The 18013-nt window shown below is 45.3% G+C and overlaps 1 protein-coding gene across 1 annotated transcript; it reads right to left on the minus strand.

Annotated features, from left to right (window-relative positions):
• Positions 1-10467: 10467 nt before the first annotated feature.
• IQCF3 (IQ motif containing F3) lies at positions 10468-11973 on the minus strand. The gene is made up of 3 exons (XM_004780102.3): positions 11868-11973; positions 11655-11699; positions 10468-10936 (listed from the first exon to the last, which is right to left on the minus strand). The coding sequence occupies exons 1-3, from the start codon at positions 11883-11885 to the stop codon at positions 10517-10519; spliced, it is 483 nt and encodes a 160-aa protein (XP_004780159.1). The 5' UTR covers positions 11886-11973; the 3' UTR covers positions 10468-10516.
• Between the last annotated feature and the right edge of the window lie 6040 nt (positions 11974-18013).

Below are 18013 nucleotides of genomic sequence, written 5' to 3' on the forward strand. Positions count from 1 at the left end.
TAAGATTTATTTATTTATTTGAGAGATAGAGAGTGGGAAAGCAGGGAGAGAGGCAGAGGGAGAGTGAGAGGGGAAGCAGACTCCCTGCTGAGCATGGAGCTGGACACAGAACTTGATCTCCTGATCAGGAGATCATGACCTGAGTCAAAACCAAGAGTCAGTTGTTCAACTGATAGAGCCACCCAGGCACCCAAATAGGGTTTTTTTTTTTTTTTAAGATTTTATTTATTTATTTGACAAATAGAGATCACAAGTAGGCAGAGAGGCAGGTAGAGAGAGGAGGGGAGGAAGCAGGCTCCCTGCTGAGCAGAGAGCCCGATGCGGGGCTCGATCCCAGGACCCTGAGGTCATGACCTGAGCCTAAGGCAGAGGCTTTAACCCACTGAGCCACCCAGGCGCCCCCCAAATAGGTTTTTGACTACTAATTCAATCTCTGCTAACAATCAGTCTGTTCAGATTTTTTATTTCATCATGATCAGTCTCAGTAGGTTATATGTTTCCAGGAATTTATCAATTTCTTTCGTTTTTAAGATTATTTATTTATTTATTTGACAGAGAGGGAGATACAGCGAGAGAGGGAACACAAACAGGGGGAGTGGGAGAGGGAGAAGAAGGCTTCCCACAGAGCAGGGAGCCTGATGTGGCACTCGATCCCAGGACCCTGGGATCTTGACTTGAGCCAAAGGCAGACGCTTAACGACTGAGTTGCCCAAGCACCCTGAATTTACCAATTTCTTCAAGGTTGTATAACTGTTCAAAGTAGTTTCTTATAATCCTTTTTATTTCTGTGGTATCAGTTGTAACATCCCTTTTATTTCTGATTTTGAGTCCTTCTCACTTTTTTCTTCAGTGAATCTGGTTACGCTTATGAATTCTGTTTATTTTTTTTCAAAGAACCATCTCTCATTGATATTTTTGTTGTCTTTTTAGTCTCTATTTCATTATTTCTGCTCTTGTCTTTGTTATTTTTTTTTCTTCTACCAACTCTGGCCTCCTTTGTCCTTCTTTTTCTAGTTCACTGAGGTGCCAAGTTAAGTTCTTTATTTCATACTTTTCTTGTTTCCTGAAGTAGGCATTTATCACTATGAACTTTTTTCTTAGACCTACTGATACTGAATCTCATAAATTCTGGTATGTTATATTGTATTTTTTTCAAGGCATTTTTAAATTTCTTTTTTGATTTCTTTGGCACATTTGGGAATTTTCCAGTTTTCTTCATGTAATTAATTTCTATTAGAGTCAGAAAAGGTGCTTGATATGATATCAGTTCTCTTAAATTTATTAAGACTGGTTTTGTAGCCTAACATATGATCTATCTTGGAAAGTAGTCCATGTGCATTTGAAAAGAACATGTATTCTGTTGCTTTTGGATGGCATGAGGGATAAGAAGAGAGAACTACTGACCTAGGTTCTAGGAACAGCTCTGAACCCAGAGTCTTGCTCTCCTGGAGCTCACCCTCTACTGGGGGCAATAGAAAACAGAAAATGATGTGAGATAAGCTTGGGTAGCAACGGGGACTTTGAAAACAGGAAAGCAGGGTCAGGTACTAGAACATACAGTACAGGGTGGGGAAGTAATTTCAATAAGATGGTTGAAGAAGGTCTCCCTGAGGAGGGAGCATGGGGCAGAAACACACACGAGTGGAGGGATGCTCCACATGGAAAGTCCACCAAAGGAGAGGAGGCAGCAAGTGCAAAGTGCTGAGATGGGAATGTGGAGGCACGGGGGGGGGGGGGTGATCTGAAGAGCAGGTGGCCAGGAGGGACATGGAGAGGGTGACATGGTCAGGCCGGGACCATGCAGGCTTATGGAGACCCCAGGAGGGCTTCTGGACTTGTTCTAAATGTAATGGGAAGACAGTGAAGAATGAAGAACCCTCCGTGGGGCATAGCCACAGGGGGCACCATGTGCATGGACCGCACTGTGAAGGAGTCTCCCTGGAGTTGGCTGAGTGGGTGGCCCTGTGACCCCAACTCTCCTCCCCGTGGAATTGGGGAGGCTCATGGGTTCCAGGCCCCACCCTCTAGCACCAGAGGCTCAGAATCCTTCTCCACCAGGGACCCCAAAGGAACTCGGCCACATCCTTGGAGCAGACTGTGCCAGGCCTAGTCTCTGCCGCCATTTTCAGGGGCCGACCTGAAAGAGACCCGTTGACGCAGAGTTGGAGCAGACCTGATCCGTTCTTTATGGGAAAAGGATGCAGTCGGTAATCTGACACATCTGTGACCCCAGAGAGATCTCGAGTTCAAGTCCCAGATGGGATGCTGTGAGGTCGTAGGCGCACTGGAAAAAGCCACGGGAATGGCAGTTATGCCAGCATGAGTAGACCTGGTTGATGCAGACAGTGTGGAGCAAATTGCAGGAACGAAGGTGTATGCACCACATGTGGACGAAGGACTGCAGCTTGACCACTGCCCTTTCTTGCTGTGTTTAAGACTCTAGGGCTGTTTGTCATTTGTCCTCCAGCAGCTTGGTCAGCATCAGCTTCCACCAGTGCTGAATGACACATGCTCTGAGTGCCGCGTGCAGCAAGGTCCTGCGCACCAGGGTGCCCCGCCACCACGCCTGGATCTTTATGGCTTTCTGCTCTCGGTCAGGATGCTTCTTTTTTGGGGGGGAGAGAGGTGGCAAAGATAAACAAAGGATCCTCAGGGAACATTCCCCACCCACCTCAGCTCCAGGGCAGGCCAAGCAGGGCTTGCTCAGAAGTTCAGGAGCACTGGGCAGGGAGCCAGTAGACCAGATAGGTGTCTGGTCTCTGCGCCTCTCTCTCAATGGACCTCAGATTGCCCCCCGAGGCTCAGGCTCCTGGACTGTAGAATGGAACATTCTGGCACTAGCTATCCTGGCTGGCCTGTCTGGAAGAAGCACGCCATGCATCACGTTCCACCTGGGCCTGGGCCTGGCCACCTACCTGGGCTGCGTATTCCTTCCCCTCCACCCCACCCAGGTGGCTGGAGAAGTGGCAGTCTTTGTTTGCATTCATGCCTGACTCCATCCAGCTCAACCCACAACCTGCTGTGTCTCTCCATCAAGTCGCAGTAGTACAAGTTTCCCTGCTCCATGCAGTGTGGAGTCCTTCTCATTTATCTCTCACTTTCACTTCGTGGGGTTCTCACATCTTAAACGTCAGTTAGCACGCATACGTGCACACGTGTACACGCACACTCCCAGTTCTATACTCGGCTTTCCCTGCACGTGGCAATGCCTTCTCCAAACACAGCCTCACTGCCCCACTCCCCAGCTTGGCAGGGTCTGAGTCCCACTTGTCAGGGGTTCCCGTCCTTACGACCAAGTCTCTGTGCCTCCGTCACCCACCTTTCTCCGACCAAGAAGGAACTTGGAGGAGAGGATAACCAAGGATAAAGCGGAATGTCCCAAGCCAATCAGGATGAATGGTTGCCCTACTCATTCCAGCTCTGGGTAGGGCAACCGTTCATTTCAATTGGCCTGGACATTCTGGCTTATGCTTATTGTTCTCGAGGAATCATCAAAGCCCAACCTTGTACTCACACATGGAACCTGGTCCCGGTGACAGATTCCAGGATCATACCATGCTATGGGGCACAGAGAAGACAACCCAACACTCCTTGCAAATAAGAGTCACCCTCAACTTTGAAGGCCTCCATTGACCTGCCTTTGGTGGAGGGGATGGAGTTGGAAGTAGAGACTCTTCTTTCTCTATCTCTTTCTCTTTCTTTTTCTCTTTCCCTTTCCCTTTTTATTTTTCTTTCTCTTTCCCTTTCTCTTTTTCTTTCATCACTGTGGTTTCATCTGGGTCCTTCTTAATGATTTCATTCTTCTGTAATTAGAGTTTACAAGGGAAAAATATCAGTAAGTCTTCTCCATACAATTGTGTGGCAAGTCCACCACACACTACCGACTTGCCCAGAGATCCTAGATGTAGGACTTGCATCCTCAGTTAACTGTGGAAGTCCACCTTCCCCTGCTTGCAACTTTGGGTGGCTCTCTCTTATATGACATCCAATTCCCATGCCTTTGATATAGATGATTCATATACCTCAGGTCAGCAATCCCCTAAATTCCCCATAGTTAGGAGCTCAATTGTCCCATCGCTTTTAGGTCTGCACTCTACTTTGAGACCCATACAATTTGTTGCATGTATCAGTAGTCGGTTCCTTTTTACTGCTGAATAGTAGATGTACCACGGCTTGATTAACAATTCACCCATTTGGGTTAGGTCCACTTTTTTTTGGCTATTACTCTACTATGAAATTTTTGTAGTTGTTTTTATTTACGTTTTCAGTTTTCTTGGATATATACTTCAGAGTGGATTTGCTGGGTCTTATGGTAACTCTATATTTAGCTCTTGAGAAACCAACAGACTCTTTCCACGCCAGCCATTCCACTTTACATTCCCAAGATCAGTGTGTGTAAGGTCCAGTTTCTCCTATCTTACTATCTGCTATATTTCAGATATTACCATATTGCTGAGACACAGCCAACTGCATTTGCTGATGTAAATGGGAATGAACAGAGATAAGTAAAAGGGAGGGTTCAGAAAGGAATTTAAATCAAATAGATTTGATGGATGGTCAAGACACAAGGAGAACCAAATTTGTATAGAATCAAGAAGGTGGGGAATGAGAATCCTGTTTTTGTCACATTATCTTTGAAAGTACTGTATGTTATTTATACACAACTAATGAGTCATTGAACACTACATCAAAAACTGATGATGTGTTTTATATTGGCTAAATGAATTTAAATTAAAAAAACAAAAAGAAAGGAAAAAAAACCCATTAGACATAAAAACAATATGTCAAGTACGAAGCCATACCTTTGGTATAGAATTCAAAGGCCGTATCAGGGATAGCGATATAGATTTGAGTGTCATCAGGATATAACAGATATTTAAGACCATGTGACTGGATGATATTATCCAGGAGTACACATTAAGTGGAACTAAAAGAAGTTTTAAGACTGAACCTCTCATAGTTTAGTGGTTCATCAGCAAAGAAGCCATTGATAAAATTAAGAAGCAGCAGCCAGTGAAGAGCACCAGAAGAGTAAAGTGGAGGGGTGACTTGGGATGGGGCAAGGACAACTCATTTCTTTCTTTCTTTTTCTATTTCTTTAAGATTTTATTTATTTATTTTATTTTAGAGAGCAAGCCTAAGCGAGAGGGGGAGGGGCAGAGAGGGAGGGAGAGAATCTCAAACGGAGTCCATGCTGAGTGTGGAGCCCGACACAGGGCTCAATCTCAAGACCCTGAAATCATGCCCTGAGCTGAAACCAAGAGCCAGACACTTAACCAACTAACCTAGTTGATTAACTAGGTAGGTTAACCAACCAACCTAGGAGCCCCTATTATTCAGCTTTTAAAAGGAGGAAATTCTGACACACACTACAACGTGGATGAACCTTGGCAATATTATGCTCTGTGAAAGAAGCCAGTTACAAAATACTGAATACTGTATTGTGTCTACTTTTATGAGAAACCTAGAGTATCTACTTTCGGAGAGACAGAAAGCAGAAATGGGATTGCCGAGGGTGGTGCGGGGAGGTTTGGGAAGGTATGGAGAGATTGTTTAATGGGTGCAATGTGTCAGTTTGGGGAGACGAGAAAGTGCTTGAGACAGATAGTGATGATGGTCGTACAACAATTTGAATAGACTTAGTTACGAACCATACACTTAAACTTTAACACTTAAAATTAAAAACTAATCATTACAATGTAAGTTTCATGTTATATGTATCTTACTGCAATTTTCTTGTCCTTTACTTGTTTGTTTGTTTGTTTGTTTTTTAAAGATTTTATTTGTCAGAGAGAGAGTAAGCACAAGCAGGGGGAGAGGCAGGCAGAGGAGGCAGAGGGAGAAGCAGGCTCCCCGCCGAGCAAGGGGCCCCACGCAGGACTTGATCCCAGAACCCTGGATCATGACCTGAGCTGAAGGCAGTGGCTTACCCCATTGAGCCACCCAGATGTCCCATCCTTTTTTAAATTATTATTATTATTAATATATAATGTATTATTTGTTTGAGGGATACAGGTCTGTGATTCATTAGTCTTAGACAATTCACAGCACTCACCACAATACATACACTCCCCAGGGTCCATCACCCAGCCACCCCATCCCTCCCATGCCCTCAGTTTGTTTCCCGAGATTAAGAGACTCTTATGGTTTATCTCCCTCTCTGCTTTCTTCTTGTTTCATTTTTTCCTCTTTTCCCCTATGATCCTCTGTCTTGTTTCTCAAATTCCACATATCAGTGAGATCATATGATAATTGTCCTTCTCTGATTGACTTACTTTACTTAGCATAATAACCTCTAGTTCCATCCACATTATTGCAAATGGCAAGATTTCGTTTTTTGATGGCTGCATAATATTCCATCGTGTATATACATCACATCTTTTTTTTTTTTAAGATTTTATTTATTTATTTGAGAGAGAGAGAGAACATGAGAGGGGAGAAGGTCAGAGGTAGAAGCACACTCGCCATGGAGCTGGGAATCTGATGCGGGACTCGATCCTGAGACTCTGGACTCATGACCTGAGCTGAAAGCAGTGGCTTAACCAACTGAGACACCCAGGTGCCCCACACATCACATCTTCTTATCCATTCATCAAAGACAACTCATTTTAATTCAAGGAGAGTGCGATGTTCTGAAGTCAAAGAGAGAGTGTTTCAAGTAAGATAGAGTGGTCAACCTGTAGTCTGATGCAGAGAGAGGGAAGAGGGAAGAAAACTCACCATTGTCACGCAAGCAAGTTAGCTGGTGATTTTAGATGGTGTAGTTTTTGTTGTTTAACCAACCACCCAAAACATAAAGGCTTAAAACAATAACCATTTACATAGCTCATAGTTCTGTGGAGTGACAATGGGTTAGGCTCATCTGCGTGATTCTTTTTTTTTTTTTTATGATTTTATTTATTTATTTGACACAGAGAGAGATCACAAGTAGGCAGAGAAGTAGGCGAGAGGGAGGGAGGGAAGCAGCTCCCTGCTGAGCAGAGAGCCCGATGCGGGACTCGATCCCAGGACCCTGAGATCATGACCTGAGCTGAAGGCAGAGGCTTAACCCTCTGAGCCACCCAGGCACCCCTCATCTGGGTGTTTCTTTTCTCAGCTGGGCCCACTCAAAAATATGTGGTCAGTTGGCAGGTGTGATAGAAGCTAGTGGTGTAAGATTGGCCTTATCAGAGATGGCTCGTCTCTGTCCCATGTGGTGTCTCATGCTACAGCAGTAGTCTCCTTGTTTACATGGTGGATGGTTTTTCAAGACCTCTTGAAGTCTAGGCTTGCAACTGGCACAATATTGCTTTCACTGCATACTAGTGACCAAAGAAAGTCACAGGGAAGCCTAGATACAAAAGGAGGTTTCTTTTTTTTTTTTTAAGTATTTTATTTTATTTTATTTATTTATTTGACAGAGAGAAATCACAAGTACACTGAGAGGCAGGCAGAGAGAGAGTGGGGGAAGCAGGCTCCCTGCTGAGCAGAGAGCCCGATGCGGGACTCGATCCCAGGACCCTGAGATCATGACCTGAGCTGAAGGCAGCGGCTTAACCCACTGAACCACCCAAGCGCCCCACAAAAGGAGGTTTCTTAATTGCTAAACTCTGTTTCTTAATTGATAAAGCTACAAAATCATGCTGCAAAGGGGTATGGATACAAGAAGGGCAGTAACGTTGGTCATTTTTGCAGTCTCTCTCTCGGTCAACAATTTTGACTGGTGTAGATTCTGTGGGGGTGGGGGGAAGGGAAGTACAACTGAAGTGAGTTCAGGAGAGAATGGAGGAGTGAAAGGAGAGACAGTGAAAACATGTTTTGCTATGAGGAGATGCAAAGAACCAGAATAGGAGGTAGTCAAGAATGGTGTTTTGTTTTGTTGTTGTTGTTTTTTAAAAGATTTTATTTATTTATAGAGAGAGAGATCACAAGTGGGCAGAGAGGCAGGCAGGAAGAGGGGAAAGCAGGCTCCTCGCTGAGCAGAGAGCCCAATGTGGGGCTTGATCCCAGGACCCTGAGATCATGACCTGAGCGGAAAGCAGAGGCTCAACCCACTGAGCCACCCAGGCGCTCCAAGAATGGTGTTTTTAATGGTGGGGGACACTGTATGCTGATGGAAATGATTTGGTGAAAAGGTAGAAACTGATTTAGAGTAACAAATGAAATTACACAAAGACATCATTGCAAAGGCAAGAGTTGATAGTGGGCAAAAGGAAAAGAAGAGAACCAGAAGAATAATGTGTTGGGGTGGCTTTGGGTGGTGCAAAGACAACTCATTTCAACTCAAGGAAGGTAACAAGTGTGATAGGGATGGCACGGAGATGGGGGATGAGATGGTAAGGAGATGGGGAGGCCAGTCCATGGCCATTTTCTCAGTTAAGTGTGTAATAACATCATCATTTGAGGTCAGAAGGAAAAGAGGAAGAACTGCCCATTTGGGGAGAAAAGAAAGAGCGTGAAGTCTTCAGGTCAAAAAGCAAATTTACAGAGAATTCTGTCCATCTGTGGTCGTGACTATGAACCCCAACCATGCAATATAGTGATTTGTTCTTCATCAATGAAATTCAGCTCTTTTGGTTCAGGATGAAGTAGGTGAAGAAGGGTCGGGTTCATACAGAGCTAGAGAGAGGGCCAACGGCGGTAAAAATTGTAAGAGAATCCTCAACAAAGAATGGCATCCAAGCTGGGCACAAGGGGAGCAAAACGCTGGTAAGGTCAATCTTTGCAAAGTCCTGATTAGAACTGAAGAAACATTTGCAACGATGCAAAAGAATCAATGATTGTAGCACAGAGGTTGACAAATACTCTCTGTAAAGGGCCAGATAGTATTGTAGGATTGATGTCAATACAGTCCCTGTCACGACCACTCAACTTTAGGCCATAGTTTTCTGACTTCTGCCCTAAAGCATCGAAAGCAAAAGTTAGGGACCAAGGTGATAAAAATCAGCACTATTGTCACTGTGGTCAGTTATGACAAGAACCATGGCAATGCCACCGGAACTACGGTGAGCATTTATTACCACCAAGATTAGGTACAAAAATTGAGATGAAGCACTTAGAAATTTGTATATCAAGTTGAAATAGCAGTTTGATGTATGTTCAATCTAACCACTAAAAACAAGCTGTATACTCATATGTACACCTTTTCCATTTATTTTTCTCAGAATTCACTTTTCTTGTTTTACAGAAGAATTGGTCTATGATGGATTGAACATTTTAATAATAATGCTACTTCCTTACAGGCAGTTTGAGAAGCAGTAATACCTGGTGCAGTTAGGAGAGAGTGATTCAGGTAGGATGGAAGTGAAAATCACTGGAGGTGAGAGGCAGAGGGCTTGGGATGTCATAGACAACGTTCACGTCACTAAGAATGGTAGCCCACAGAAGGTGGCACAGAAGGAAAGCCTTGGGAGCCCTATTTGTGTTTCAGCACCCTGCAGAGGCTGGTCCTGAGGATGGAGGCAGGGATGAGGTTCCTCATCATCACGATATATGCTATTTTCCAATGAAAACAGCATCCAGATTAGCACAAAACTTGCAAAACGGCCATCACTAAGGCCAACCAGCTTTCTGTGCATTCTCCGGGCTGTCTGGCTCCCAAGAGAGCCAACCAAAGGTCTGACTTCAGTCTGGGGGCTTGCCAAATAGAGAGCCAATATCTGGGGCGTCTGGGTGGCTCAGTCGGTTAAGAGGCTGCCTTCGGCTCAGGTCATGATCCTGGGGTCCTCAGATCGAGTCCCACATCAGATCACGTTCCTAGCTGGGTGGAGAGCCTGCTTCTCCCTCTCCCTCTGCCTGCCTGCAGCTCTCCCTGCTTGTGTGCGCGCGTTCTCTCTCTGTGTCAAATAAATAAAATATTTTTTTAAAAATAGAGGGAGGGGGCACCTGGGTGTCTCAGTGGGTTAAGCCTCTGCCTTCCGCTCAGGTCATGATCTCAGGGTCCTGGGATCGAGCCCCGCTTTGAGCTCTCTGCTCAGCAGGGAGTCTGCTTTCCTCTCTCTCTGCCTGCTTCTCTATTTGTGATATCTCTCTCTCTCTCTCTCTCTCTCTCTGTCAAATAAATAAATAAATAAAGTCTTTTTAAAAAATGGAGGGAGAGAGAGCCAATGGCTGTGAGCCCCAGCTGGCCCACAATGCCAGGCTGAGAGAGCACAGATCGAGAGGCCACTCTCATAAGAGGAGGTGTCCAGAGTCTTTGGGATTATAACCCCCCCCCCCCAAAAAGCCAGCTGCAAGTTCAGGAGACAAGGATGGTTCCAGGGTGAGGAACTGGAGACTTGGCTCTGGATGTGTGACAACAGCCTCAGGTGCCAGCTTCAGATGTGGACAGAGTCAGTGGCATTCGGGCACAGTCAGCCCAAAGCAGGGGCAACAGGCACTAAAGGGTGGGAGTCGGGGGACAGACAGCTGTCTCCCTCCGCAGAAGAGGGACAGCAGGACCCTTGGGGGCTTCGTGGTGTGCGAGTCACTGAGACACACAAAACCTGGTCAGACATTTATTGGGGTGGTGGAGCCGGTTCTCCACCCTGCAGTACTTTTAGACTGATAGGATTTCGATGTGGAACTCGGGCTGCCCAGGAGGGACGTCGTACTGGTCCTGTAGATGGTCATCGGTCTGTAAGGCGAAGCAGCTTTTTGGGACCTGGAGGATGCAGAGGGCGTGCCATATGTGGCAGTAACGTCGGTGGCACTGCCACATGCGAACCCAGGACTGGAGCCTGACGGCTGCCTTCTCCTGGATGACGTAGATCTTCAGCAGGTCCTGCCGCCGCTGAAGAACCCGCCTGCACAGCACCGCCCTCCACCAGTTCTGGATCACCCAGGCCCAGAGGGCGGCCGCCAGCAGGGTGCGGCGCACCAGGGTGCCACGCCACCAGGCCTGGATTTTCCTGGCCGCCTTGATCCGGGCCTTGATCCGGGCCTTGATCCGGGCTCTGTGGCGTTTCTCGCGAAGCCGCTGACCAAGCAAAGCAGAGGACTCTGCGTGAATGCGTTGTGAAAGCCCACTAGGCTGGCGTCTGCCACGGAGGAGCTCTCATCTTCTCTCTTAGCAACCAGGCTTCCCCCTGGTGGTTCTGGGGACCCAGGAGTCCCGGGTGGGGTTTTGCCTCTACTGTCTTGTCTGTGGCCACAGACACATGGGCTCGTCCTCTGAGTCTCGGGGTCCTCATCTACACAAGGGGGAGATGCTTCCTCTCTGGTCTTCCCAGGTTCATGGAATCAGTGGAAACACTTTCTGATCCAGAAGCCCTGGCATGGGTGTGAGGGACTGAAAGTTCCTCTGACGATGACCCTTTCTGTGTTTATGGCCTGCAGCTCAGCCCCAATCCCCGCCTGGGATATCGCCTCCTGACGCTTCCACGCCATGCCATGACCTTTTGAGATCTCGCTCTTACCTCACTTCTCTTAATTTCCATTACTACCTCTCGGTCACCCCCATATCCTTCCAGCTTTCCAGTGCCCTCTGCCGTGCCCCAGCTGCCCCACCTTGCTGCTGTCTCTTCAAGCTTCACACAGCTCACGTACAACAGGGAGGGAATTTATGGGGACAAGAGAGACACACTGAAGTGACTCCTTAGCTGTGGGACCAGAGATGGCTCCTCCCCTTTTCCGGGGGCTCTGTGGCCAGATGATCAGTGATCTGTGGTTCTCTCGTACTCCTGGGCGCCACCTACCTTCAGTCTTTCTTCCTCTAGTGCATCCTCATCTGGACCAGACTTCTGCAATCAGAATATAGGGAGAAAGCATGAGTGGGGACCAGCTTCTGGGCGGAGTCCTCAAAGCCCTACCTCCCCATTTTTTCTGAGTCCTTTGAAGTCATCTGGTGTGTCCTTCTGCCATGGGCCGGCTCCCCATCCCCAGGGAGGGGGGGTGCCTGACTGTCTTACGCAGCACTTATTGCCCATGGTTTGGGGCAGTCTTTCTGGTGTTCACACCCCCTCTGGTTGCCGCTCCATTGGTCCTGCCAGAGGCAGAAAGGGTGGAAGAGGGGGAGATGACCATGATGTCACAAGGGCAACTATGACCCAGGGACCAGGTGGCCTTCTTCAGGCTCAAAGTTGTTGGATAAAGAGGAAACATCTGCCCATTTCCCTCCTGCCAGGGATGGGCTAATGTTCTTTGTGAAACCACAGCCCCCGTGAGTCTGTCCTTTCCCAAGGGTGACTTCTATTCAGCCCACCCACAGGACCTTCCTGTCATCAACCACTGAGGACAGCAGCTCACCCAATGCTGAGAAAGGCATATGGGCTCAGGCTGCTCTCTGCGTCCTGCCTTCTCTGCCACTGTGCCCTTCCTCAATGTGTGGGAATGAGGATCACTGTGAATATGGAGGCTGAACTGAAGGGGCCAAGGAAGGGTTAGGATGGAGGTACCTCAGCCAATTTCTACACCCTCCCAACTGCTGTAACCCTCTGTTCTTTTGCTGTTTGGTGCCTAATAAGCCAATATATGATTTTTTTCTTTTTTTAAAAAAATATTTTATTTATTTATTTGATAGTGTGAGACACAGGGAGAGATGGAACACCAGCAGGGAGAATGGGAGAGGGAGAAGCAGGCTTCCCACCTAGTAAGGAGCCCAATGCAGGGCTTGATGCCAGGACCCTGGAATCATGACTGAGCCAAAGGCAGATGCCCAGGCAACCCATGTTAGAAGAATCTTTAAACAGTGATGTCACTAATGTGTTCTACTCTGAGAATCCTGGTATATAATTAATCTCTGAGCTAACCATCCCATATCCCTTGTACCCAATAGGTATGTTGTTCTCAGCCTCTCTGAGATCATTGTATGAGGCATGTTAGTTTATAAAATTTGTATGACCCAACTCTGGGAAGCCTTACTGTATTGGTGTCTAAAAAATAATTTCTACCAGGATGCCCAGTTGGCTCAGTCAGTTAAGTGTCTGCCTCCAGTTCAGATCATGATCCCAAGGTTCTGGGTTGGAGCTCCACATGGGCTCCCTGCTCAATGGGGAGCCTGCTTCTCCCTCTCCCTCTGTTGCTTCCCCTGTTTATGCTATCTTGCTCTTCTTCTCTGTCAAATAAGTCAATAAAAATCTTTAAAAAAATAATAAAAGAAATAATTTTTACCTTTTAATTTTCTCAATTTAATACTTATAGAAATCCTACTAGTTCATTATTGATCGATTCTCTTATTTTCCAATATATTCTACACAATTTTGTTTTATTTATTTATTTATTTATTTATTTTTGAGAGAGAGCATGAGCAGGGGAGGAGCAGAGGGAGAGGGACAAGCAGACTCCATGCTTAGCAGGGATCCTGATGTGGGGCTTGACCCCATGACCCTGAGATCATGACCTGAGCTGAAATCAAGAGTAGCACATTTAACCAACTGTGCCTCCCAGGCACCCCTATGCTATTTTCTAACTCTGTTTTTTTGTTCTACTTTCTGGAAGATTTTCTCCATTTTTAAAAGAGTCTTAACTTTCAAGAGCTCGTTCTTGTCCTCAGACTATTCTCCTTTTGTAGCACACTATTCTTGTTTCATTGGTTTGTTATCTTTTACTAGGAATATTAGTTTTAATTGTTTGTTTGGTTTTTTAAAACTTTTTCTTGTTTCCCATATTGTCTCTATTTAATTTAATTCCCCTTTTTTCTGTTTTTGTTTTTATCTCCGTCTCTCATGTTTATAATCCTTGGTTGTCTCTTCATGTGTATAAGCATGGCACTGGAATGCCAAAGGGAAGCTCAGTGTGCATTGGTGGGGCTTACTAATTGGCGCCACTCAGTATAGGTTAATAAGGCAGAGTTGGGTTTTGTTTCAGTGGGGTGGTGGGCCAAATACCACTATTCACTTGTTTTATTCTTTGGAACTTGTGATAGATTGCTTTAATCATCCTAGGTGCATATATTTTCCTATAGAACTTTGTGCTTTCTTCCCATAAGGGGAAAGAGCTATCGTCCTGTGCCTTGGGTTTAACAGTGCAACATGCTCTGGCCCGAGAGTAAAGTGGAATGATGAAAGGCAAATTTGACTTTGGCTTCAGAAGTCTTTGCCAATTTATGTTTGCCCTCTTGCACTTCTACCATTGCCAACAAGGAAGTGACGGGTAGCCTACTGGTATGAAAAGGAGGATGAGAGACATGTGGAGCAGAGCTTCCCCCACTGAAACACTGCCCAGGGCAACATGCTTACTGTGGTATACCACTGAGGCTGTGGCAGTTTGCTATGCAGCATTTGTGTGGCAATAATTAACTGATGCCCCAGAGGGGAATCCCGGAACACTGAGTCAGAGAGTAGAATGAAGCCTGAGCACAAGCCTACAGGCAGGTGATCCAGCAGAGAGGGCTGGAGGCCTTGCTGTTTGGCCTGTGAAGTTTCAGTTAATCCCTCCATTTTGGTACGGAGCTTCACCTCTGCCTTCAGCCAAGACTGAAATCCCAGAGTCTAGATGCTCTCTGGTTCAGCTTATGCAGAAAATAAAACTTCTCTTCTGCTAGGGTGGAAGAGGGTTATTGTCCCGCTATACACATGAAGGAGGAGAATGGGGTGAAGGGGAAATACAACAAATTCTTTTTATTTGTTTATTTTTTTTAAATTAATTCTAGCGAAATAAGTCAAGCAGAGAAAGACAACTATCATATGATCTCCCTGATATGAGGAAGTGGAGATACAACATGGGGGGGTTAAGTGGGTAGGAGATGAATAAATGAAACAAGATGGGATTGGGAGGGAGACGAACCATAAGTGACTCTTAATCTCACAAAACAAACAGGGTTGCTGGGGGGAGGGAGGTTGGGAGAAGGGGGTGGGGTTATGGACATTGGGGAGGGTATGTGCTATGGTGAGTGCTATGAAGTGTGTAAACCTGGCGATTCACATACCTGTACCCCGGGGGTTAAAATATATTATATGTTTATAAAAAAATTAAAAATTAAAAAAAATTTAATTCTATATTTTTCAGTGTTCCAAGATTCATTGTTTATGCACCACAGCCAGAGCTCCATGCAATACGTGCCCTCCTTAATCCCCACCACCAGGCTCTCCCAACTTTGGAAAACAAATTCTTTTAAATGTTTATTCCTCGGGGTGCCTGGGTGGCTCAGTGGGTTAAGGCTCTGCCTTTGGCTCAGGTCATGGTCTCAGGGTCCTGGGATCGAGCCTCGCATTGGGCTCTCTGCTCAACAGGGAGCTTGCTCCCCCCCGCCCCCACCCCCTGCCTGCCCCTCTGCCTACTTGTGATCTCTCTCTCTGTCAAATAAATAAATAAAATCTTTAAAAAAATAAATGTTTATTCCTCATCTCAGATTCTTAGTGGTTGGTGCCTCAATTACATACTGTTGTTATTATATTCTTGTGGTACATTTTAATGTGACTTATGGTATTCCCACCTCCTAGTCTCTTTTTTTTTAAATTGTCTTGACTAATTATGGACACTTATTCAATGTGATTTTTTTTTTTTGTATAGGTTTGTCAAGTTCCCAAAAAGTCTTCATGAGATATTTATAGGAATTGAATTTAACTTATAAATTTGGAGATAACTGACAACTTTACAATGGTAACTCATTCTATCAATAATATATGGTATATTTCTCCTTTTATTTAGTCTTCTTTTGTAGCCTTTGAGTTATGGACAGAAGTGGCATGTGTAAGGGTGATGGGTATTAAGGAGGGCACGTGTTGCAATGGGCACTGCAAACAAGGAAACATGGAAGACTGTATCAAAAGGTAACGAAGTACTGTATGGTGACTAACATAATAAAAAAAAGTATTTGTAAAAAAAAAAAAAAGAGAGAGAGAGAGAAAAGAAGTGGTATGTGTAACTTCAAGGATATGCCCTAAAAGAGAAGGAGTATGACTTTCTCTTCCTCTTTTCTCCTTGCTGGCTAGACTGGATGGGAATATTGAAATTGAAGTAGCTGCGGTGTCTGGGTGGCTCAGTCAGTTAAGCTCTGACTCTTGATCTCAGCGCAGGTCTTGATCTCAAGGTCGTGAGTTTGGGCCCCAGGTTGGGCTCCAATAGTGTGGCGCCTCCTTAAAAAACAAAACAACAATAACAAAAAGAGGGGCGCCTGGGTGGCTCAGTGGAGTAAAGCCTCTGCCTTCAGCTCAGGTCATGATCTCATCATGGTCTCATGATCTCAGGGCCCCCTTCCCTGCCTGCCTCTCTGCCTACCTGTGATCTCTGCCTGTCAAATAAATAAAATCTTAAAAAAAAAAAAAAAAAAAAAAACAGTAACCAAAAGAAACCTCAGGAGCCATTCAGGATCATGAAGTGACCTTGGGCTAGAGATTATATATAGCCAAGTAGCAAGTTAGAAGGGGCAGGATTCCTCCCCCTGTGAAGTTCCAACTGGGCCTGGGCACCTATTTCTGAACTTCTTTGGGAAAGAGAAATAAACTTCCAATTTATTTGAAGTTTGTTACTTTGGTTGTGTTGGCATTCACAGTGACCACATAGTTACGCTCCACCCCAGTGGTGCTCAAAGTGGTCTCTAGAACAGAAGTCATAGCATCACCTGGAAACTTATTAGGGATACCCGTTCTTGGGACCCTCTACTGAATCAGAAGTGCTGGGTGGATCCCAGGGATCTTTTTTAATGAGCTCTCTACGTGGTTGTAACATATGCTACTGTTTGAAAAGCATTGGTCTATTTCTCTCCTAGGTCCAACACATATAATAGGATTTCCATGGGACGACTGCCTACTCTTTTTAGGAGGTAGAGCTCAGAGGTTATCCTGGAAGTGAAGGCTGCCACACATATGCTTTGTGTAAGCTGAGTAGAGGGCAAGGGAAGGATGGGACAATTTTATTTATTCCTAATACAGTTGTTTCATAAATGGCTGATAGTTGCCCATGGCTCCCTCCTGCTGACTTGTTGAACTAGGCTAATTAAAGACTCCACATTTGGCTCATAGGTGACCAATCCATGATTAGATTAATATTCTGGCCATTCTGATTCTAGATAATTGGAAGAATTACCCATTAATCCACAACACTTTTCCATTTCACCACGCTACACAGCATTACAAGAATGCTTTGGTCCTTTGGGCACATTAAATGAGAGATAATTCCACACTTACTGTCAAGAATTCCCTAAGCACACCTTCTGCCAAGTTTCTAATTAAAAAACTAATTTTTGAAAACCACTTTCTGAAAACCAGCTCACATAAAATTCAATCTAAGTGTTTATTAATCTATTGAGATCTCCTATTCTTTTGCTATCTGTCTCAGCAAACTGACTTAAGTGAAAATGAAGGTTGATTGTCTCACAAAATGAATTCCCATAGTATAGGTAGTGGTAGCTTCAGGCATGGCTGGATCCAGAGGCCCAAAGCAATCCTCAGAGCTTCCTTTCTCTCCTGGCACCTGTTGGATCTACTTTCCTCTGTGTTAACTCCATTCTCAGCTATTTCCATGTGGTGTCTATAGCAGCTCTGGTTTCATAATCTTTATAGTTGGCAATTCTAAGAGTTCCAAAACCATACCAGAATGGAGACTCACTGGCCTGACTTGCGCCATGTGCTCATCCCTGAACCATAGGCATAAAATATTCTGACATTCCTCTAAGTACTTGCACATATCCTAGGCTGATCCATGATGGATGATGGATGATGGATGATGCCTCCATCATCCAGGAGCAACCATGCTGGTGCCCTCCATGAGACCTGTCCCTCTCATCTTTGTGGAGTTCTTAGGGATAAGGAGTAAGCAGGGTCTAGAAGAGCAGAACTGTGTCTGAGAATTGGCAGGTTAACTATTAACGATCTCTATCAGAAACATACAGATCCAGAAAATCCAGCAAATTGAAACGACAGAGACAAGGAGACATGACATTATGAAATGTGTAGAGAAGAAGGTCTGGCCCGAAGGAGAAAGATACTGAGGAACATAAACAGATAATTATATAGTGAAAGATGAAATTATGAGAGATAGACAGAGACACATAGGCAGATGAAAAGCAACGGGGAAGGATCTGTAGCTGAAATGAAGAGACAACAGTAGATCCCCCCTCCACCACCTGGTACACACACACACACACACACACTCACACATATGGGAACGTTATCAG

The sequence above is a fragment of the Mustela putorius genome, unplaced genomic scaffold (genome assembly GCF_011764305.1).
Source record: "Mustela putorius furo isolate JIRA1106 unplaced genomic scaffold, ASM1176430v1.1 tig00000095_pilon_pilon_pilon, whole genome shotgun sequence".
In the NCBI taxonomy this organism is placed as follows: domain Eukaryota; kingdom Metazoa; phylum Chordata; class Mammalia; order Carnivora; family Mustelidae; genus Mustela; species Mustela putorius.